Source organism: Nelusetta ayraudi, unplaced genomic scaffold (genome assembly GCF_046127955.1).
Source record: "Nelusetta ayraudi isolate G7.1 ecotype Tasmania unplaced genomic scaffold, CSIRO-AGI_Nayr_v1 ptg000004l, whole genome shotgun sequence".
NCBI classification, from domain to species: domain Eukaryota; kingdom Metazoa; phylum Chordata; class Actinopteri; order Tetraodontiformes; family Monacanthidae; genus Nelusetta; species Nelusetta ayraudi.
Window position 1 is genome coordinate 12990304 of NW_027466054.1, and position 23958 is coordinate 13014261.

Sequence of the window (23958 nt, forward strand, 5' to 3'; positions counted from 1 at the left end):
TGCATTGAATATGGGAACTTTGGTCTAATACGTCACCTTCACGGATTTCACTTTGCAGCTGTGTACAACCAAATGTACAACCAAGCATTAATATGAGGGTGCAGGGTGCTACAATGTGTACACAACACTAATATGAAGATACGTGGCATCCATTCATTTTCAATACCCGCATCTTTCTGAACTCAGGGTTGCGAGGGTCTGCTGGTACCTCTCCCAGCTGTCATAGGGCAAAGGCAGGGTGACACCCTGGGCAAGTCCACATGTGGCATGTTTGAGAGTCAATTCAATACATCTTCCACAAACGTTTTTTTTCCCTTAATGGACAAATTTGAAGTTTCCAACCAACTGAAACTTCATGACATTGTTTTTACTAGCTCCACATTTTCCATATGCGCCACGTTGGAATTGTTTAAGCTGAAATCTAATAAGGAAAAGTGTTCATAGATTCAGTAATATTCAGATGCATTCCGATGAATTTCAAAGTGGTTCTGATCTTGAATTGATCAGGAATGAGAAGGGTCATCTTAAAGAAACAAGCAGACATTGTGTATGTACAAAAGCCGTTGTAATATATCCTTGTCACAAGTTTACAGTACCAAATGGCAAATTCGGAGCTACAACATTTTACATTTTCATACATAATGCAATCTGCAATACCATCTGGATGATTTATAACTACAAAATTATAAAAAAAAAAAAAAAAAAAAACTTGTGTTGTAGGGCTAAAGAAAACAAATCTTTCCTTGAGAAAGTTGAAACAGGATTTAAAAAACCACAACAAAAACAAAAAACCTAAGAAATGTTTTTAGAATTAAAAAGGAAATCAATCACGGTCCATTTCTTACAATGTTATAAAAATACAAGTAATAAAATCTGAGTCATCATAATCAATCACATAAAATAAAGAAAACAGACTGCAGCAACAATCTTCTGAATGTCTTCTAACTGGTGTCCATCTGCAAACAAATTGAAAACTCATTAAAAACCAACAACCACCAACATGTAGAATAGAAGTTACCTTACGCAATACAAAGACATACTTTGGCATTGTATGCATCCAACTGTGCATCGAGCTCTTCCGCAGTCAGCTGGGGTCTGTTCCCTCTCCCCCTCCCACCACGGCCTCTGAAACCTGCACCTCCACCTGGTCTTCTTTCACTCCGCTCAACCCTGGGCTGTCCGAGTCTGCTACGGTCAAAGCCTCTGCAGTCAAAGAAGCCACAAGTCCATAACTTTGAACATGACCAACATTTATCCAGCAACCTTTCAGTGTGCAAAACAGCATATCTAATGAATATTTTAGCTAGTATGTTACAGCAACTTGCTGTGTTTACATTACATCACATCTCTATAATCTACACCCACACACTAGTGCTGGCACTCTATTCAGTATAAATTACTTACCCTTGTGTAGACTGGCTACTGCGTGATTCAAAGTCTGACGTCACTTGTTGTATGCTCATTGGACGACCTGGGAAAAAAAATGTATTTAAAAAAGAAAGAAAGAATGCATTTGTGTTGTGCATGCTTACATCTACTCCATACAATGCATTGTGTGCAGAAGGCAATCAAAACACAGGGACTGTCAAATACACACGAATTGCATATTTTCAAAGTCAACTCGTCTCAACTTAAAATGGAACATTGCTGGACAGAAGGCCTTGTTTTATTTGCACGGAAAAACTAGTTCTTTACAGTCATGGTATTGCCAGAAGAAAAGAGAATCTTACCATCCAGTGGGACTCCATTATATTGCTTTATAGCTTTAAGCGCATCAGCCTTCGTTTCAAAGTGAACATCAGCCGTTCCTTTACTCCGACCAGATCGATCGTAGTGCACACATGCTTTCTTTAGAGACCCAAACTCTGAAAATAACTCCTGTGGGGTGATGCAGAGGTGTAAGCCAATATCATAACATTCAAAAGGTGACGCAAAAGCAAGTGAGCAGATTGAGAAAACTTACCTTGATATCCGAGTCAGATACACCAAAGTCCAAGTTGGAAATGAGCAGCTTGCCAATGGCTTCTGATCCTGTGTTTTGGATGCTTCTTTGAACACCTGCATGGTCGTCAAACATGTCGTGCTGCCATTTGTCTGGTAATTCTCTGGGCTGTGAAGGGCACAGAATTTTTTTTTTTTTTTTTTTAAACAGCACTCAGAAAGACCCTCTGAAAAGCTAGACATTTTTTCGGTGAATACAATCAACAGAATTACATTTTATAGCCCAAGTTGGCAAAGACCATTCGCCTCAAACGCCTTTTGATATTACTATTGAGATGCAACACCCTGTAGCTACCTATAGGCCCTCAAAGCAGGTACGGGAAATCCAAAAACCGGTGAGACAAAGAAACTTGAACTGCGGAAGAGGGATTCTTCTTTCTAAAAATGGTATTACGCCTAGACCTTAATAAAAAAAATAAAAAATAAAAAAATAAAAAAAACCTAACATGGACTTTTTGTATAAAAGTGGACTTGGGTGACATAAAAAAAAATAGATGCCAAGAAGAAAACAAAGTAATAAAAGTGGTTTTAATCTTATGTTGAACTAAATCGGCGGGGATTTTTGAGTCTACCTTGCGTCAAGCAAGGACTTCCAGCGCGAAGCAGCCATCTTGAACAAAAGTCCGTCCATTCACCACTCACATGGGGACGCGGAAACCCGTCGGCGGCTTTAACTTACAGGACCACCTCTTGTAAGAACGGCCCACACACACGTTTAACGGCATAACGACGATGGTCAACAGCTCTTGTATAACCTTCGGTTCCAGTTTTCTGTTTGCTCGTCCCGCTCGACGGTGGAAGTCTGTCATCGCGAGGAGGCGAAGAGCGAGCGGTGAGTTAAGGGCCGCTCAATGTAAAACACCTCCCCCTCACATTTGGAGGCTGTTTAGCTCCAACATGGGCTCAATTATATTCAGATATTCGTCATCATTACCCTGCTGTACGGCGTGGCTCTGTTGTCTCTCTGTGTGCGAAAGTTACTCTGTCGCTCCCGCGCCGGCCTCGACGACCCTCGGCCCGAACTTCCGGCCGGCCTGGACGAGCCTCCTCGGCGGCCGCTGCCTCCTTTCTTGTTCAGCTTGATTATGTCGTCCAGCGACATGCTCATCTTGTCCGCCAACGAAGCCATGGTTTCCCGGAGCGAGATACTTCGAAAAATACAAAACTGTTTTGTGTTGAGCTGCTCTCGCTAGTGGCGCCGTGACGCTGAAAACTTGCGGAAAACACGTAAGGACGCACAAGTGACGCACAGTCAACAAGCCCCGCCTAAATTACGTCTTTTCTTCTTCTTCTTCTTCTTTCTCTTCTTCTTCGCCAACGCAGCACCCGGCCCGGGCGCATGTCCTAACTCGACCGCCACCTAGAGGTTAAACTGTCATAGCCGACTCTAAAATAGCGACATGGTCAAACCTGACCGAGTGAATAATGTGTAGAGTTGCACATAGACGTTAAATCCCTGCACTTTTTCTTTTTGGTGCGTTCGGGGAAAAAAAAATAAAATAAAATAAAAATAGCGAACATACCCCACGGTGATTTTCCACATTTTAAACCACTGCTTTTGAATGAAATTCTTTGATCTTTTTTAAAAGTCACTAAACGCGAGTTTTACAATTTGAACACCAATGGAATAGGATCAGTGCTTTGATTTTGGTTGCATCATTTGCGACGAAACACGGGTTTTGAATTGTAACCGCCAGTTTATATGCTTTGATATTAGACGCACCTTTTTTTCGTTATATTGAACGTTACAATCACCAACAAAACTGCCTTTTTATTCTCATTCTTTTTGTTCTCTATACACATTATTATGTTTTCTGGATTAAATCAATTCCAAGTGGCCCAAATTCATTTCGAGTGTTTAAAGAAGTGATGGAGCTTTAAGAGGCTGGACGATGACGCTCCCGCCGCGGATACGATTTGTTTCAAGCGACTGGAAGTTTTTCCACATCTCTTCGTCAGCACGGCGGCTAAAGCATGATTTCAATCTTTAGTAGGAAATATTCCAACTTGAGGCGTGCGTGATACACAAACAACTTGATAGACGTCGTTGTCATTGTAAGTTGACCACTGCCAAATGTTGCGGTGATAGCTGCTTACTGTCAGTACACATCAGAAAGATACTAGCCACGAACGTTTGCTTACATGCTAGCAGTAGCTGTCTTGACATCGGTTGGTTTGGCGGGTGTTTGTGCTTCTCTCTCAGCTGGAGGATGAAGGTGAAGATCCGACAGTGGAACGGAGTGGCCTCCTGGCTGTGGGTGGCAAATGATGAAAACTGTGGAATCTGTAGGATGGCTTTTAACGGCTGCTGTCCGGAGTGTGAGTATGCTAAGCTAAAATTAGCTCAATGGAGAGTTATCCTGTTTAGCAAAGTAGGCTTTTCAATGTAATTGTACGGACTTTATTTAAACAAAAAATATTATTTTGAATTGAATAACTAAATATGTCGGAGAGGAAAAAATGTTTTATATAACATGAGAATGTGCTTATCACAACATAGCATACAGTTAGAGAAGGATTCGATTCTATTGCCTCAAGGGGGCGTATTTACAAAAGTCGACATGTCTTACAGGTAAAGTGCCTGGGGATGACTGCCCGCTGGTCTGGGGTCAGTGCTCCCACTGTTTCCACATGCACTGTATCTTGAAGTGGCTAAATTCCCAGCAGGTGCAGCAGCAGTGTCCCATGTGCAGACAGGAGTGGAAGTTCAAAGAGTGATGGAAGTTATCAGCACATGAGGCCTGTACACCCATTTTTGTTGTGAATTGTTGTGGTTTTGTACTTCTGTCAAATGTATTGCTCTGGACAGTTCTTTTGTAGTTTTGACAAATTTATTATGTGTAAATAAACATTCACTGACCTTTTGCTTTGCATAGTTACGTGTGACCATGTAAAGCAAGAGTATGGTTAAGTTCTTACGGGACTTTTTTGTTTCTTTGCTTCGTCTTTTTTTTTTTGGTCTTGATTTCAGTGTGTAGCCAACCGATAACGGGTTTTTACTTAAATCTCATCCACAATCACTAGCAGGTAAATAATGCAATTTTTTAAATATATTTTTTCATATAGATGATACTTTGACTTTTTAATGTGTGACATTTCACAGTGATCTATTGCCATAAAATGGGAAAAATGTAGTTATGACATCCACTGTTCTCTTTAATGATGGAAAAACAAGTTCACATCTGGCATCATCATGTTCACAATATGACATACAAAGCGCGAGAGTTGAAAACAAGTCAAATAAACAGACTTTTCAAAACACTTTTTCTTCACACAACAGTATAATTAGAATTACAGACAACCTTTGCCAGATGTTGAGCCCATGATTAATGTAGATAAACCTACTGTAATCTCTTCAGCACACAGTTTAAAATATAACAAAAATATAAATGATCCCAACATCAAACTTACATTTAATTTAGACACTTCTGTACAGTAAAAAAAAAAACAAAAAAAAAAACAGTAAAGTTAAGTTTAAGTGACAAGATTCCTGCTCTGACTGTGGCAGTTGCATATACATCACGTTTGCCTTACACTTTTGGAAAAAAAAAGAAAAAAAAATCTATATTCTAATGCACATTCAAAGTGTTTGCAAGATCATGTACAGATGCCTAGATGCAAGGGCATGCTTGATTTTTTTATTAAACTAAGCTTTCAGATGTGCATATGAGCTGAGCAGACACAATGGAATAGACATCGTAAGTCTTCAGATTAGAGCGCAATTTCATACAAAGTTAGCATGTTCGAATGGTTTACCAGATCATGCTATACTCAGGAAACAGCAAACCTGCGCAGCAGTGGTGGGCGTCTGCCTCCCCACAGCAGGAGGCCCCACAGGCTCCTCCAGTCCTCCCAACACCACGTGCACAGTCCTGGACCTCCGGAGCTGAAGCAGCTTCCCATCTGAGGGCGCGCCAACATGACATCCTGTCCTCTGTCCTTCGCTGTACGAGAACTGCTGGGCAACTGTGTGTTAGACTGAGACTTCCACAGCCTGAAGTTCTCAGTCATTGACGGCCAGCCCAAAGAGCTGCAGCAGCTCCTTGCTGTCTTCGTCGATAAGGTCGACCGGCTTCTCCCCGCAGTCATTCTCCAGCACAGGGTCGGCACCCAGGGAGAGAAGGTAGCTGGAGGAAACGGGTAGAAGCCACAGTATTAACAAAACAGATTGAGGTTTAGGTGTTGGCAGGCAGAGCAGGTTTGTCTTCAGTTTCAGGAAGGGTCAACGGTGCAAGAATGTAGCAGATTCTGCAGCTTCTCTTACATGTGTGCTGGAAATGACCTCTACAAGTGTCTGGTAAATGGATTGATGTCAGCGGCCTGTGAGCAACTGTATGCCCTTAACAGGTAAAAAAAAGTTTTTGGGCCAACAAGACAGGGAGGCCTTCAAAAAGGGAGCCTTTAAAGTTCCTATATTCTGCAAAATTGATTTTACAATTTTTTTTCTCACAATGGTTTGTCTGATTTGTAAGTGAATTGTAGATGGATGTATATATAGGAGAAAAGTCCTGTTTTCACTTGCTCCACTTTTTCAAAAAAAGTGCAATTTTCTGAAAACATGTCTGGATTACATTACATTACAAAGGTCTGATACCTTTGTAATGTCACAAAGCGCAAATATATTAATGATTAATGTTCATGACAAGTATTCATTCCTTGTCTTGTTTTTTTCTACCTTCTAAATATGTCGAGTGCCCAACAAAGCATCTGTTTTAGGAAAAAAAAAAATCCAAAGCCAAGTATTTTCTCAAGATCTGTCAAATTTTTTTTATGTGAGGCTGCTACTCTGGAATCTTGGGTGAAAAATGAAGATCTGATCATACGTATAATGTTGGATATGTAAAATGTTCCCGTCTCACAGTACAGATTGTAGGAACACCGAAGACTCTTCATCAAATCAAAATTTAAAAAATATATCTATATATATGAATTTTTTGCCGTAAGCAATGGCTCTTAAGTTTTGCTCACCGTGCGATGTGTGGGAAGCCGTCACTGCAGGCCATGTGCAGAGGAGTCCATCCCTCCTCGTCCCTCTGGTGGATATCTGCTCCATGGTGCACCAGCAGCTTCACACACTCCAGGTTCCCGGACAGCACAGCCTCGTGAATGGCAGCCATACCTGCGTATACACGGACAGAGAGAAGGAATCAGCACAGTGCAGGAAAAAAAAAAGCTTTCCTGGATGGATGCGTTGATAAAGCCTCATTGTCGGTTCTCACCAGAGAGGTAGATGGTGTCCAGGGTGACCCTCTGGGCTTGGATGAAATGCCCAATCCTCTCCAGCTCTCCTTGCCGCACGTAATCCTGGAAGAGAATGTCGTTGGGGAAGCGCACGCTGCGGATCGGCTTGGAGTTTTTGCAGCCGACTGCGACGCCACAGTCCTGGGGGTAAACCTTGAGTCCCATTGTCTGAGAGACGGGGCACTGATAGTACTTCATTCTGATCCCTGTTGGATTTTCCCTGGAGTTCTTGGAGAATTAAAAAAAAAAGAAGGCTGTAATGAGCTCTTGTTAAAAATCAGAGCAGGGTTTTCTCCAGAAATGCAATGCCTTTCAGTGGGTTCTCCCGGATGTCCAGTGTCCTCCAGTGGATTTGTTTCCTCTGAAGGCCGGACGTCCCCACTGGGTCTCTTTATACTTTCTGACGGGGCTATTTTAGGACGTGACAGCAACGTTTGGAAGATGAGTAGCCCCTCCAGTCATGGTCCTCTGACCTGTCTCACATCTCCAGACATGACAGCCAATAACCTGTCTCTGTTGACACCCACACATGCACAGGTGTCCCCCCCCCCCACACACCACCCATCCCATAAGAGGGGATGGGCTTTCTAGTAAACACCATGCAGGACGTGTCGAGTGTGCCTGGGCTGTTGACCACCAGCGGGGCATGAGATAAACGGTCACGAAGGGAAACCGTCGTCATATGAAACATGAACAGTTTTTTCACTGGTTTATTTATTTTTGTTGCTGAAGGCACAGCACAAAAGTTTGGAAATCATAAAAACACATGGGGCAAAAGGTCAACTGGGTGTCAGTAGGAAAGAACTGCCGCAAATTTGGCATCTTGACCAAGATGCCAATCCATTTATCCAAACATGCAGTTTGTAAGCACTCTGATCTCATCTTTAGGGAAACCCATTATCACCATGAGCTCTATTTGAGATGAATCACTGAAGTGCCAGCTCCAGTAAAGTTCCAAATGCCTTCAAGATATTCAACGTTTCTCCAATCTCATTTTACACTAAAGGAAATCATTAAATTACCATTATGAAAAAAAAAGGGAAAGATTTAGGCCCAAAATGATTTGTGAATAATAAAACACCCATTTGGATGATAGAAAACATTTTAAAGCCACCTCTACAACAAAGGGCCATGTTGGTTGTTTGCTGCTTTTAGACATATGACAAAATGAAGTATCACACCCCCGGCCTCTCACGTCATCCTGCCAAGATAACGCTTGCAGGTCAGTGTCCTCAGACACGATCTTGACTGAGTCAAATTCTCGTAATGTTTAGACTATAAATACATGCTGAGGATTTCATTTCTTGGTGTCTTTCTCCCCAGGTTCAACTAAAGGAACGGATACTAAACTCAACTGTTGACACAAGTACGAGAATGAAAAAAAGAAAATCAACACTCCAAAGTATTTTAGAATTTTTGTTTATTGGCCACCATTTCATATCTTCCACATCAATTTGGATATGATGGAATGCTTTGTTAGGTCCCCCTCCCATTGCTGTACATCGTCAGATCCACCACCCTGCTCCATTCAAGCCCCCTCCCTGCCAAACGCAGTACACTCACTCTTCTGCTCATGGACGACCAGAAAATATAAACTAGTCATTCAATCCAACATGCGCAGACTCACACACACACGCACACATTTTCTCTTCAACGACATTCTCACATCCACACACGCACATACACACGCTACTGCAACAAGGGTGTTGGGTAGAGCCGAAATGGATGCAGGAGGGACAGAATGGGAGACGGGCGGGGCTGTGCAATGCTTCCCTCCCTGCTTTAGACAAAATTTACACCGCTCTCAGACCAACCCGACCGATACCAATCTCTGTCTGCTTTAGTAACCACATTGAATCTCTGAGCAGGCGTTAATGCAGTGCAACCCACCAGAACTGGCTTTAAATCGAAAGAAGAAAACCCTGGGGTCTGAGAGTGTGTCGGGGCAGGACAAACTGGCTGGAGCGGGGCACAATGGTACATCTTTAAAAATGATGAGTCCTTCTTTAAAAAAGAAAAAATAAACAAACAAAAAACATTGTAGTGAAAGCAATTAAATAACAGGATTTCTCACAAAAAAAGTTTGTTCCTTTAGAAAAATATTCAGTAGCGATGGTGAAATAAGGTGAGAAAGATAAAAAAAAATATATTTGGGAATGAGAAAGATTACGACATTAGAATCCACCCCCTCAACCCCACCAAAAAACAAGTATGGTCTTGGCTACAGATTCTGGGGGTTCTGTGCTACACTAGAAAAAAAATATATAGTTGGTGGTGGGAGGGGCTTATTTAAGTGACACTGAAGTGGGGAAAAAACATTTTAACAACGGCCCCTTGTCCCCTGAGAAATCAGTCCTTACAAAACCACCACACAAATCTGTGCACCTCTGATTCTCTACCAGAGTGAACGAACACTGGTAGCCCCTCCCCCCTACCTACAAATACAGGTTACTCATTTTGCTCACACGCGTACTGAACAATGCAAGGGTTACTTTTTTTTTTCTAAAAGAGGAGAGAGGGGGATTACTGGGGGAGCTGAACATTTTGAAAACTGGATCTCAATGCCTTTAAGATTTCTATAACATTTGGTTTCGGATACACAAGGCAAACCGCTGATGTGGAGATCTGCAAAGAAGGCATCGAGGTCTTCCAGAGGTGGTGTGCTGTTCCAAGCAGCCCCCTCCTCCCGCCCGCAGGTGAGACGCAGTCAGTCTGGCCAGGTGTTGCGAGGCTGGAGGTGTGGCTGGCAAAAAAACTAAACAAAAAAAGAAAACCAAAAAACCCAAAGGGGCCAGCTGCACCGCTGGTGGACTGGCTGGTGAGCAGGCTGGATGACTTGAGAGGCAGTTAAAATGTTCACAGGACAGGCAAGTGGAGGTGGTTATGGTGACTGTTACTGGAGGGGCTGGGGCGGAACTCCTCTTCTCTCCCGTCGGCTCTTACAACTCGTCGTGTTCGTCGTCCTCGCCATCAGACTCCTGCTCGACCTCATCCAGGTCGTCCATATCCTGAGAGTCAGAGGTGGGACGGGGAGGGTGCATTAACACGGGAGCCTCTTACACGACACTACGCAGGTCCTCATGCTGCATTTTAATACATTTGCTCCATCAGATGTTTTTACAGACTGATTATATCCATTTATCAGTACACATTTGACAATTTCATATACATAAAACGTACAAACAACAAACATGAGTAGATAAGGAAGCTACTTCCACTGCAATTTTAAAATCGCATCTTAAAACATACCTCTTTACTAGGTATTATTATTATTATTCAGTTCCATTTTGAAGGTACTATGTGTACGAACATCCACCCAACCCCTGCACATAGTTGGCAAGAATGTTAAAGCTGGAGTTCAATGAGTTTGAGTTGCAGGGGCCTTAAAGTGGCCTTAATCAGACTTTCTTTGGATTTTATTCAATGCTTGTTTCATCTACACCTTCATAAAAAAGAAAAAAAAAAATCAGATCTATGTTGCATAAGATCCATAAGGTTGTGTTCAGGCCACTTGTATTGGGCGTGGAAAATGCAGATGAACACTGGAAGTTAAATGAAGGCTATACGTCTTAAATAACCGCCTGAACAAATTAAATCACCCTGCCAAGCGTATATGAACTGCTCCACTTATAGACGACAATGAGCTCCGCCATCCCCTCATGTCTAGCCTGAAGACAGGTGGCCCGTCTACTACAGGAAGTCCCTCATGTGCAGCACGTGCTGCTTTCATTCGGCGTTGACAATTTTGACAGCTGCAGGGGTCTGCAAGGCTTAGATTTTTCAGAAGTGGGCGTGGCGGCAACAGGGCAGCGAGCGGGCAAAAGAGCGCACACACACACACACACACACACACACACACACACACACACACACACACACACACACACACACACACACACACACACACACACACACACACACACAAAAAGCCAAGTGGGTCAGCTCTACGGTTACAGGCCCTAAATCCTCACGAGCCGGTGCCGTGGAGCCATTCAGGGTGCAGACGTGAAGCAAAATATGACTCAAAAAGCTGGTTTCAGTGCTTTGGGGTGCAGTTGTTGGATTTTGCAAATAGAAATTGTGAAGAAAAAGTTGAAAATACTGAATGAAACGGCCTTAAATCATCACGCAGCAGGCGTTTATCCTGCTTTCGTCACAGACATCCTGTTATTTATACGTGATGTATATATGAGAGGGACTCCGTACACAAACAAAGCTGCACAACATGACTTCATGCTCAACAGAAATACGAGTCCATGGGAAGAAGACGGCTACTTGAGGCAAATAATAAAGTCATTTGCATATGTGCGCATTTTTCTTTTTGTTTTTGTAAGGGCAGACCACTAACATTTTTATTCAATGTTTTTTCTCCAGTTCTGCGCTCCGTCAAGACGACATTACCTCTCCATCCAGATCCTCCTCGTCGTCTCCTGCAGGGGCACCGCCATCCTTTCCACCGCTCTCCAGGAATTTGCTGAAGCCTTCTAATGTTCTCTCTCCGTTGTAGTCAATAACCTGTCGATTGGACATTTTTGGAATCAGAATCAGAAACACTTTTATTGCCAAGGAGGTTTTACACCTACAAGCACTTTGCTTTGGTGTAGTTGGCGCTGGGAAAACAACGTAAAAAAAGAATAGCCAACTATACGAAATATAAAAAAAATATCTCCAGAAGAGATAAAATTAACAAATTACAAAATTTTGCTGATTATCAAGACACACAAGAATGCTGTGCCCTAAATAGCAGATAAAAAAAACACACAACTCTTTAACTCTGAACTGAAGCTCTGTCAACAAAACACTCGGTAGGCGTCCTTTGATCGTCCTTTGATCGTCCTTTTCGCCAGCAGCCTCCTTATTTTAGCAACTCCCCACTGGCTGGTTGCGCTGTCACCATCCCGAATCCCTAATTTAGGCTCAGTCTGAAAGCCAGATCACCTCAACTGGCGCTTTAAATAAGGCTGTTTATGAAGGGGACCCGAAGCAATCAATTCACGTTTCAGGTCTGTAAGCCAACCAGCCTGCAGTGCAATCCAGCCTTGGTCTTTGCATGGATATTGCACATGCATCATCTGAGTGAAGCCACGGGCTAATCGCTGTGACACGGCCGCCATAAATGGCACCTAGTTAAAACCTGCTGGCACGTGAAGGCCAAGACTGTTGAGCGGGGCAGCAGCGGAGAGGCAGCTCGGGGCAAGTGGTGAATTTAAGTGCGAGTGAAGTCACCCAGCAGGAATCTATAAGGGGCAACCGCTCCCACGGTGGCCGGGGCTGGTAAGGTCAGGTTTCTGCTCACAGTTGAGGCCGCTAAATCCAGAAGCACCAGTGACACCCGGGAGTCGGGGGGGGCAAAGACTATGGATGCATAATCGCTGTAATGCACAGATGCGGGCCAGCAACAAGGCAAACCTGATCGTTACAGTTGAGAAGATGGCTGGACTGCGTTTGAGTCGGTGTGAAAAACAACCCTCCCAGATGAGCTGGTACCTTCGGAGCGACGTGCTCACTGCTCACCTTGTTCTCGTCTCCTGCAGGGAAGAACTTGAGGGTGGGGAAGCTGTGGACTTTGACCGTTTCGATCTCGTTGGCGGTGGAGTCCATCTTTGCGACGATGATGTCGGCGTTGTCCTTGTACTTCTCGCCCAGCTTCTCCCAGATGGGGGTCAGCTGCTTGCAGTGTCCGCACCAGGGGGCATCTGCCGCGCAACGACAAAACGTTAAGACTCTGGAATCACCATCGAGTGGAATCAGAATTAGAAGTCGTACGCAAAGGCAAATGTCACTAAATCCAACACAAATCTCAAGTTTGTCACAATGAATAATGGTGTCCAGTTATCTTTCATCTGCTACCTTCACATCGTGGCATGTTGCTTATGGCGCCATCTGCTGACTAGAACTAGGGTCATTTATCATCTACAACGTCTTGATGGGCATTTAATTTACATTTCAGGCACATGTATGGACATGCGTGCACTTTCAAGAGTCGCTGTCGACCAGTGAAAAACGGACCAATGTTCTTTTCCATGCACGGCTTGCACGGTTAACCTTGCAATTGATCAATTTCAGGTTTTTCCCATTCTGATGCCAGAAGTCATGTGCAACTTCAGAATCAGGGCTTTCTTCCTCTTTGCCTGGCTGGTAATCTGCCGCTCCCCAACTGCCAGGAAATACAGGCCTACCCAGTCAAGCATGACAGGTTGTGAGCTCAAAATAACACACAAATACGCAAAAGTGAAAGTAGATTTAAACAAAAACAAAACAAAAAACCCAGCTATATTTAGCTGGCTCTAGCTAGCTCGCAGCATCAGCGTTTAACTATTTGCCAGGAGCTCAGCACGTGCACGTCAAGGAAGGGCCCGATTCAAGTTTCACACGCTAATCCTCAAGAAAGGTCATACTGTGTTCCAGCAAGAAGGGAGTCTCAATCAGTGTCAGTGCAGACAAAGCAGAGGATCTTACAGAATTCCACAAAGACGTTCTTGGAGGAATCGAAGGCCACCTCCTCAAAGTTCTTGCCGACCAAAACCTTGACGGGGGTTTTGTCCCAGTCCTCGGGGATGTCCTGGCTCATCAGGTGAGGCTGCCAGAGGAAAATGAAGTGCATTCAAACACATCATACATACACAAGTTCATTCATCTTGTCAAAACTCTTGAGGTCTTAACTTCCACACACGCCTCCAACCTCTTAGACTCCCCCTGCCCTCCCCACTCACCTTGAGTTTGCCTTCTGTGAACAGTGTGCAGAACTTGGTGATGCTCTCCGCTGTGATGACGCTGCTCTCAGGCTTGTACTTGGTCATCTCGTCCTCCAGGGTGATGAGGCGAATGGCGGGGCACTCCTCTTTCTTCAGGCCAAAGAACTCCAGGATGCGCTGGTTGTCGTCAACGTCGCTGTCGATGAAGATGAACAGGATCTGGAGGGGGAAGAGGAGCGGGGTCATCGAAAGATATCTTTCTAAATGTAGGCTCAGACTGAACTGGCTCGATAAATTAGCAATTTCATTGTTAACATCTCGTGATGAAGCAAAACTTTTGAGGACACTAGAGATAAATGTTGACAGGGTGTGTTTGCAAGTAGCTGAGGTAGACAGGGGGGCACCCTGGCTAGAAGAGGCACATGATGAAGAGGCTGTATTTGCTTGTAGTGATGGCAACCGACACATTGGCAAGTTGAGATGAACTCAGTTTCGCTGGGCTGCTGCAACGTGTTCCGGGCGGCGCAGGCATGTCGTCACATGAATTCAATGTTTGCAACATTGCAACTTATCAAGAACATTTGTTTTCATCAGTGCTCTTCTTTGCACAAGTTAAATCCCACCTCCCATTTATGACCAATGATTAAAACCCAACATACAAAGTGGGGCACCTATTTCATTCATCATGCGGAAACTAAGAAAAAAGTTCAGTTAAGGTTTAATTTACTGCTACTGTTAGACAGCTGCACAGACATGGGTATAAGTCATTTTCAGTCAGTTTCACCTTTTCCAATGACAAACTCCTAAATGCACATTTAAGCAGGGAGGAAAAGAAACAGCTGGCGAGTCTCATACCTGGCCCTTGAATCCCTTTGCAGCTTCCTTGAACTGGTCCATTTTGTCCTGGAAGTCTGAGGCACCTTTGGGGAGGAACATAAGGATGTGGGACTTGATGTCTCCACCAAAGATTTTAGGGGCGGTCTGAAAAAAAAAAAAAAAAAAAAAAAAAAAAAAGATTGTGAGTTGGATATCATGGACTTCAGTGGGTTCCACCGATATGTGCATCACTGGTGGTTACCTGCTCAGTGAACTCAATGACCAGCGGCAGCTGGTTGGACTTGACAAAGGCCAGGAGATTTTCTTTCGTCATCTCTCCATCGAACTTGTTGCTGCCTTCGTCAAACTGAAAACAGGATAAAATTAACATCCACACATGTAGTCTGCCTGTGAGCAACGCATGGATTTACTGGACAAACGCTGAAAAATCGCCAGCTGGATTTTTACTGAGCGTTAAGAATAGCAGAGGCGCGGCTGTGCCAAGCAGCCATTCCTGGCACACGACGGGAAAAGGGACATTTGACCGGTGGCGAGCTGCCAGCCGCGCTGCCACCTAAAGCCTGAACAAGCAAGTGTAAGAGGCCAGCTGTTTAATAGCGACCGTGGGTAACTTTAGCAACAACAAGGAGGCAGCGGGGGTCTCGGCCTCCGACTGGGGCTTTAATAGAGGCTCAACTTTAAAACAAAAAAAAAAAAAGAAAAAGAAAATTAAAATAAAGCCACTCAGATGTACGGAACAGAGGCTCGTTGTCACTGAAGTACCTGTAGCCAGGTACATCCTCTCATTACCAAACAATGTTTTATTATATCAATTAAGGAGAAACCAACAAAGGACGGGTGTCGAAATGTCGCTGTGCAATATCACTTCTGCCTTCCAAGTGCATGATCTCTTCATGCAAATACTGCGCTTTAACTCGCCAAATAAAACCAGAAACCTTTGGCTGCTCACATCTTGTGGCTATAAACATGTTTATATTAGATTCCATGCATGGTGATGATACAATCTTGTATGGACAGCAGTCACGTATCGCATCACAATATTTTGTTTTCCTTAATCTGAAGACATTTGACCCCGTCACTTCGCAGAAGTATGGATTACTTTTTCCGAGGAAGAAAAACACAGTTGACATATTTGCTAAAGGAGGCTTGACAGTTACTATGAAGCACCCGTCACCTCTGTTGATGTATAAAAACACACAGGGAAACACCTAGTTTAACAGAGGTTAAAGAAGAGAAAAAAAAATTGTGAGGGCAAAATGTGGCCCATTTATGCATGACGGAGAACAGAGAGAACGTTTGTCAAGTGCCTCTGCTCAGCCAACGTCAGACAGACCACAACTCCGAATGCAGGTTTTATCTAGTTGATGACAGCCGATCAAAAGTTGAGGTCGTTCCCCCTGTGGCTTCAGGGGCAGGCGTACCTGAGCCAAGCCAAGATTAGCACGAGAGCGCGGATGATACTGTGAGGTCGACCGCATCGGGTTTCACAAGCGCGGCGCCCTCGTCGGCTGGCCGATAAACACTTTTGAGCGAGAGTGTGTTATGACAAAGTGCAGAACAGAATCCAGCGCCGCATTCTCGCTTTTGAGGGCAAAAACGTCAAAGCGTCAACCGACGTCGGCTTTGTTGCGTCTTTGGTCCAGCGTTTGTATGATTTGGTTTCAAAGGACAATTCATGAAGCTCCTGATACAAGAGTAAGAAGTCAGACCTTCTTGAACAGGACGACGTCGTCCTTGGTCACAAACTTGGAGTAAGCGGCGTCGTCTGAGGTCATGGCAAAGGGAATGTCGTCGATGGCTTCTGCTGCTTTTTCAAAGACCTTGGCATCGGCGGAGTTAACGTCCTGCAGACACATGACAGGGGACCCGTGACATTTTCACTCAATTAGGAGCCAGAGGACAGAAGTTATTGAACATAATGTCCAGATATGCAATTTAAGTCACTACACCTCAGAGGTAGAAAAAGCCAAGGAGTCAATGATCTCAAATGGGAGGAGAACCGTCGTACCTTGAAGAACCCAATGACTGCAACCTCGTTGTCAGCGATCAACGACTCCACTTCATCCACGGAAGTCAGGGTGGTGACTGTTGGGCCCGTTCGCTTCTTCAGCCAGGTTACGATGTCGTCTGCCTGCCTGCCCGCTGCGCAAACACAGAACACAATCATTTTAGCTCAATATCGGTTTTTATTAAGACCAGGAGAGGAAGAAAAACAGCATTTCAGCTGTGATTTAAAACACAGGAGTTGCAAATACACTTGTTTATCAACCTTAATGCCATAAAGCCTCGGGGGGACTCAAATTTGACTCAATTTTCTCTTTAGTCTAATGTGGTTTCAAAACCACAAGCGCCCAGCAGACATTTTCTGTGAATGGTGCTTGCAAACACATTGAAAACGAGAAAACACCAGACTTCAGAACTTCTGAAACCAAAACAAACAGTTCTCACGGCTTCACATGACTATAGAGAAGTGGAACAATGTGTGTTCTTTTTTTTTTTTTTAAACGTTAAACTAAAGCCACAATTTTTAGGATGATTAAAAGAATGAACAACGTGCGAGTTCCGTGAAAATGCAAGAGGTTGGCTTTCCTGTGACAGCTGCAACCAAAACATGGCTGGGGAGAGATCTGGCTGGAGTGAGTGATGCAACTCAGGAGCAATTCCACTTAGAATCGCACTGATGAGGCGGCACAGCAACAGTGCGGCACTGTGTGGGAGACAGACGTTTCCAGAAGCTGGACTCCAGTCAAAACACTACTTTACACTCGCGCGCGCGCAAAAAAAAGATCTCTTCCCAACATGCACCTCCCCTCTCTCCTTCCTCCCTCCCTCTCTCCTCCCTCCTTTCCCTCTACAGCCAGTCAGCCTCTGGCACGCAGACAGGAGGAGACGTGAGGAACTGCACACAACTCTGTGCGGTCAGCGACACGGGAACGTGCACAGAAGATCCAAACCACCTTCAACTCGTGTTACTGAATGCTGATTGGCTTTGGTTGTCAGAGGGGCTTGCCCATCATTCACAGATGTGATTTTTTTTTTGTCTTACCGACCATGAAACATCAAGTAGTATTGAGGAGCAAATTCACCCTTTAAGAAAAAAACCCCCAAAAAACCCAAAAATCAAACCTCTATTACTGTAACAGGTGCAACAACTAGTCAATGACTAATTCAATAGTTGATGGGTCATTAGTGACATCACCGGGTGTATGCCGTGGCATGTAGTGCCATGGTAAACTGTATTTAATAGCAGTGTGGAGAAGATTCAGATGCACCACCCAAGATAATCAGCTCCTGTGCTAGAATTACTGTATGTGTGTGTGTGTGTGTATGGGAAAGATCACGCCAGGTTAAAGTGCAGAATTTTTATGTTTGGCCCGTCGCTTCATTCATTTGCATATTGTCACTCTTAGACAAGAGCATCGTTAAGTGTTTTCAACTGTAATTGTTGTGTACAAAATGCACTTCTGTTTCAAGGGGGGTGGAAGATACATACAGACAGTGCTGCAAATGATATGCTCGAGAGAACATGTTGTTGTGAAAGTTTAGCATGTGTTCACCTAGTGTTAAATGGTTTTATTCAGGACCTATTGTATTCCTACGTACACAGCACATCTGTGGTGGCGATACAGGAACCGTAGCCTGCAGAGCCTCACTGTAGCCTACAATGATGCGATGAGACTCCTCCGTGTCCCTAGATGGCACAGTGCAAGTCAGCTTTTTGTGAACTCTGGTGTTTCCACCGGTGGAGCCTTATTAAGGCAATTGACGCATAAATTTATGTGTCGTTTGGACAAATCTCATAATGGGATCATGCTGGCTTTAAGCAGCCCTAAAAGAAGCAGCTTTAGATATATGTCTGACTTCTGGAAACACTGGCATTTTAGCCTTACATGAATTTTACTGTATGTTATTTATTGTGTTGTGCTTGTTTGTTTGTTTGTTTGCTGAAATAAAGTTGTATATGCATATGTATTTCTGCTGCTTGCAGTATTAGTTGACCCTAACCCTGGCACCAAATGTTGTGGTTAAAAGGAACAAAAACATTTTTTTGGGTGAAATAAACAAGAGTCTTTTTTTGCCAATCTGACCAGCAGACTATTGAAATGCTCATAGTTTTCTTTAGCACTCACCAGAGTACTCTTTAGGGGACTCCTTCTCGCCACCCTTGAAGAACTTGATGGTGGGATATCCACGCACGCCGTACTCCTGGGCCAGTTCAGTCTCCTCAGTGGCGTCCACCTTACCCAGGCGGACCTCTGAGCCCTCCGCCTTCAGCATACCGGCGGCCTTGGCGTACTCTGGAACCAGGGCCTTGCAGTGACCACACCATGGGGCATCTGCGAGAGTGACGGACAAAGAAATTTGCAACATTTATAAAAAGAAGAGTTGCACTCAGTGGCCAAAGATTTGTCCTCGTGTTCAAGGAATATCATTTTTCGCGAAAACGATTCAAAACACTGGGTTCCACCTCTCTAAACTCATCTCTTGTTATGGAAATCAAAACAAAGGAAAAATATCCACTACGCCTCAGACTTGTTACATTTGATCAGATTGCCAGGTTGAATATTGTTTAATATTTTTATTTAATAAAATTGAATACAAAGAGAAACTAATACAAATGGAAATGCAATACTACTACTACTACTAATGATTACAATAATTAAATAAAATGTAGTGCTTTTTGTAACGGATACAAGTTTGGGTCAACCCTTTTAGAACGTGGTACATTTTAAGTATATTTAACTTCAAGAGCAGAATAATGATTATAGTAGATTTAAAGGCCTTTGGGTGTTTAATAAAAAACACTTCAACGAATATGGATGCACAAAATGCAGTCTTTACAAATAAACTAGAAAAGTGCTGCAATTTCAAACGGGGTCATACACGCTGAAAGGACACGTCAACTTAATCGACATACAGTGCTAGCTAGCGCTTGAAGTGTTGACAAAGTGCAAAAGTCCAAAAGCTTCCTTGTTCTCACTAGACTCGTTACACAGGCACACAAGAACTTCGAAAGTACACGTCAACCAAGCGCCACATCGGCGTCCCGCCCACTCGCAGATGATTGGCCAGTCGCTCCTTGGCCGTCAGTGATTGGGCCACTGATCCGTCTTACAAGTCACTGATTGACAAAAAGTGGAAGATATAGGCCGACATGGACTCCAAAAATCGGCTAAATAAGACCTTTGGAAATTACGAAAAGTCTTCCTATTTACGGGAAAATAAAATTAAATCAATGAAACACGTGGAGTAATTTCAAAATGAATGAAAAATAAAACAAAGAATGAGGCGTTCGACACAAACTTTCAGTGGTATGGAACCCGCACAGACAATCGAAACATTACAGGTACAAAAGTGAAAACACGTTTCAAGAGGTTTCTTTAGTGTCAAAGAGCATCCTGAAGAGAAAAGTTTGCATGCACGCCTGGCTGCATCCACACTAAAATAAACGGGCCATTGCATCCTAGCTACGACAGCCAATTTAAAATGCTACAGCGAGGAGGATGCGCTGTGATTAAAGATGGCAAAACACACACACCAAACACCTGATATTTGTGATAGCAATTATGCAGAGGCAACTTAGCGGCTTGTGTTTTCCGTTCAAGCACACTGGTCACAACATCACCATCCCGATACTAATCTTAACCAATTAATTGAGAAGAAATGACGCTGGGCATGCAGAATACAGTCATTCAGAACGCTGAGAAATAGCTTGTTGGTAGCTATACAGAGACAATTCTCGGGCTGTGAACAAACCATCACGCAATAATTAAGTTAGCCAAGAAAAATCTGCAACTTGTCACGAGTGTCAAAGTTTCCTGCTAACAGTGTGCAGCAGCGGGGTGAGCTAGCTGGCTGGCCGGCTGCGGAGCCTGGCTACATGTAGCCGGAGACACACGGAAGCTGCCGTTACTTACAGAATTCAACCAGTATGTTGGGGTGGGCTTTGAGAGCCTCGTCGAAGTTACTCTTCTTCAACACCAGGACATCTTCTTCCTCGGCGATCTCAGCGCGGCTGGCCACAGCCAGTGTGCAGACGAGCAACAACTTCCACATAATTGTCGAGTTTGTTTTATTTTCCTTTTTTTTTTTTTTTTAGACTAGTAAGAAAGGCGATAGCTACGACTTGGCCGGAAAAACAGCGCTCGGTTCTGGGGGGTGTATTTTGCTGGTCTGAAGCTGGGAGAGTAGCTGCTATTTTGTGTGTGCCGCTACTAACGTGGCATTGCAACGCAGGAACCGGAGGGGTCAGCTGTGGTGCGCATGCGCCTTTATGAGACCGTAAGCAGTTCGTGTTGAAATGTGACTGGACCGCAGCAGTCTGCACCTGGAAGTGAATCACTGCTGCGCTGCGCCCCTACACATCAGCAGCACCGAGCGGCAACAATACGCGGTTCCCGGAAAACGTTGGAAGAGCGCACATTTGACGATACGCCATAGATTCTTAGGTTTAGCACTCCGCTTGTCACCACACTTATTATTATTATTATTATTATTATTATTATTATTATTATTATTATTATTATTATTATTATTATTATTATTATTATTATTATTATTATTTCTTTTAAATAAACACATAAAATGTTTCCGAAAAAGAAACTGATGCAACTTGGATATGTACAAAACCGCCTCTCTTCACGGACTTTGTAACTGTGACTAATGCAACTGTTGACCGCAATCAAGGGATCTTCCAGTGTGTGTTAAGAAGTTGCACAATGCTTGGAAGACATTTAAGAAAAAACACAATTTACTGCCACAAGCGTAGACCAATTTATTGTTGTTGTACATGTTTTGTACAAACAGTGGAGCGGAATCACCGATTAGCTTTACGTGTTATAGAATACTTAAGTGTATCACATCGCAAAGTGTAAATTACCAGAACCGTGTGCTTCTTCGGACAATGTCGTAGAGCAAGCAAAGATGTAAAAAGAAAGAAAAATGGATGAACTTTATTTATTTCTTGGAATTTAATTTCAAAATGCTAGATGGAGATATTCTATTAGTTCATGAAAAGAAATAGTAATTTGATGTTGTATAATGTGGGACCATGTTGAAGTTATGTGTATTCATTACGTTTATAGTTAAAGGGTGAATACTACTACTACTACTGCTGCTGCTCCTGCTACTACTAATAATGATAATCATACATTTTATGTGTATAGTGCTTTACATGAAATAAAAAAAATAAATACAATTAAAATGATAGAAAACAATTAGAATATGGATACTTCCTTCTTAGAATGTACCTCCTGAAAGATCCTACCTTGCCATTCTGGCTCTTATTCATTCATAGTTACTATTTGTCATAATTCTATAATTGCTGACTGTTAATTCCTTTAAAGTAGCAAAGCAGACTTTGAACTGGGAATGCTGCTTTGTTGTATCAATCACACCCTGACATTAACATGAACAGGTTCACAGCATTGCTCATAAGAGCCTGCCAACTGCCTCCACTTGGACTGCTAAAGGTTGTAATTCAGGCTGAATGAAAGCTTTTGCAGAAGCTGGTGGCATACCTTGGATGACCAGCCCTGCCACTTATTTGGCTGAGAAATTATACAACCAACTATGGTTATGATGCATCTGTGAAGGTTTCCGTGAGTTTTGGCTGGAGTTTATCTATGGGCCTCTGCGTGCAGGTCAGGCAAAGCAGATGTCCAGACTAGAAAAAGTTGCCTAGCCAAAGATATACAACAGAGGGATGGGGTGGTTGAGTCCAACAGTGATATATTTATTATATCTTTATTTGATCACTTGATTAGTGTGAATATGTAAAAGACACAACATATAGCAACACGGGTTTAGATGGAGACAATAAATAGTGTGAAAAGTGCAGCAAATTCACAAGCTATTTTCACTCACTGAATCAATGAGCAGAACCTCATCCTCTTTTCACATCTGACGCAACGCTCTCTGACTTTAAGCGACATGCCATTTCTTTTACATATGATAACAAGCACTGGGTGTGTGTGAACAGACAAGAGTGGCAGTCTTGTGCTCCATTTAGACTTTTTGACATTTTACTAAGGCTGGTGCATCAAGTGCAATGTTACGGTTTAAGGAATCTCTAATGGGTAGAAAAAGTTTACGGCTATTGTGTTATTTGTTGCAACATTGTTCGTGGGGACCGATGAAAAATGCGCACACAACAAAAATATTTTTCCTGCATTCATGTTATTGAAAATACATAATACCCTTTAAAAGTAACATCATTTATGACTGATGTGGTGTGGATTTAGAATAGATATACCTGTCATTGCTGACTTAATATTCTCTGTTCTGGAACCTGAATTTGGACAACACTAAAGGAAGAGGTGATGTGGTTATGCATATTAACTGAAACTGTGGAAACTAAAAATAGACAAGTGGTTTAACTTTCCTGCCAAAGGTATTAACAGTCGTCCTCGATCGCAGATATTAAGAATGGCAAACAAAGTGTGTGTGTTTTAAAGACACACCCTATTCTTCACATGAGAGTGTCAGCTGATGTGATTAAAGAGGGCCAGGCTACGTCTGTCGGTGGCACTTAATTCTGCGAGGATGGCTGTTTGGTGTGCCTCATTATCAATAGCTCCTGCTGAACAAATACTTTAAAACACAGCCGCTCTTTCAAACGTCGATGCAAGTATCTTATGTCCGGCGTAGGGAGAAAAAGAAAGACAAACGAGCTCTCCCCTACCTAACATACAACACATGCGCGTTCACATGCGATCTTCATTTGTCAGTTCTCCCCACAGAGAGCTGAAAGCCGTTTAACAGTTTGACAGGTTTGCACATGGCCTGGCCACATCCTGCTGTGGGTCTCGCAAAAGAAACACCTAAAACACTTGACAAGGCACAAAAGGCAACTGTAAAGTTAAATTGCAACAAATTGTATTGACTCAGTGAAAGTCGCAATGATCCTTGTGGTTATTGTATTTTACTATTCAACTTGTGCAATCACAATACAATAGTCTTGTGACTGTCTTGCTGCATTGGCAAGACGTGAGGGTTTACTTGTTTATTGTAGGATGTAATGATGATTAGGTCATACAAATACACCTGACTGCCTCTCTGCCATTGTCCTGCATCTATTAGAATTTTATTTAAGCGAGCGGGTTTGCAGTGACAATAAGCTGTGCACATTGACAGCATATGGTCTGCATACTGTAAAATTAATCTGGAAAAAAAGTACTGCTAT

The 23958-nt window shown here is 43.2% G+C and overlaps 3 protein-coding genes across 3 annotated transcripts; all 3 read right to left on the bottom strand.

Moving 5' to 3' along the window:
- Nucleotides 1–543: 543 nt before the first annotated feature.
- Nucleotides 544–3272, bottom strand: LOC142894838 (THO complex subunit 4-A-like). The gene is made up of 6 exons (XM_076035661.1): nt 2936–3272; nt 1964–2110; nt 1731–1878; nt 1405–1471; nt 1041–1203; nt 544–956 (listed from the first exon to the last, which is right to left on the bottom strand). Exons 1-6 carry the CDS (start codon nt 3128–3130, stop codon nt 942–944), a joined length of 735 nt encoding a protein of 244 aa, XP_075891776.1. The 5' UTR covers nt 3131–3272; the 3' UTR covers nt 544–941.
- Nucleotides 3273–5133: 1861 nt separating this feature from the next.
- On the bottom strand, nt 5134–7639 carry ppp1r27b (protein phosphatase 1, regulatory subunit 27b). The gene is made up of 3 exons (XM_076035671.1): nt 7221–7639; nt 6970–7120; nt 5134–6128 (listed from the first exon to the last, which is right to left on the bottom strand). The coding sequence occupies exons 1-3, from the start codon at nt 7438–7440 to the stop codon at nt 6005–6007; spliced, it is 495 nt and encodes a 164-aa protein (XP_075891786.1). The 5' UTR covers nt 7441–7639; the 3' UTR covers nt 5134–6004.
- A 1006-nt stretch (nt 7640–8645) lies between these two features.
- Nucleotides 8646–21033, bottom strand: p4hb (prolyl 4-hydroxylase, beta polypeptide). Its single transcript, XM_076035673.1, has 11 exons — nt 20693–21033; nt 18905–19111; nt 16783–16916; nt 16484–16618; nt 15016–15120; nt 14793–14918; nt 13956–14156; nt 13702–13822; nt 12757–12938; nt 11644–11757; nt 8646–10250 (listed from the first exon to the last, which is right to left on the bottom strand). The coding sequence occupies exons 1-11, from the start codon at nt 20829–20831 to the stop codon at nt 10182–10184; spliced, it is 1533 nt and encodes a 510-aa protein (XP_075891788.1). The 5' UTR covers nt 20832–21033; the 3' UTR covers nt 8646–10181.
- Nucleotides 21034–23958: the final 2925 nt, after the last annotated feature.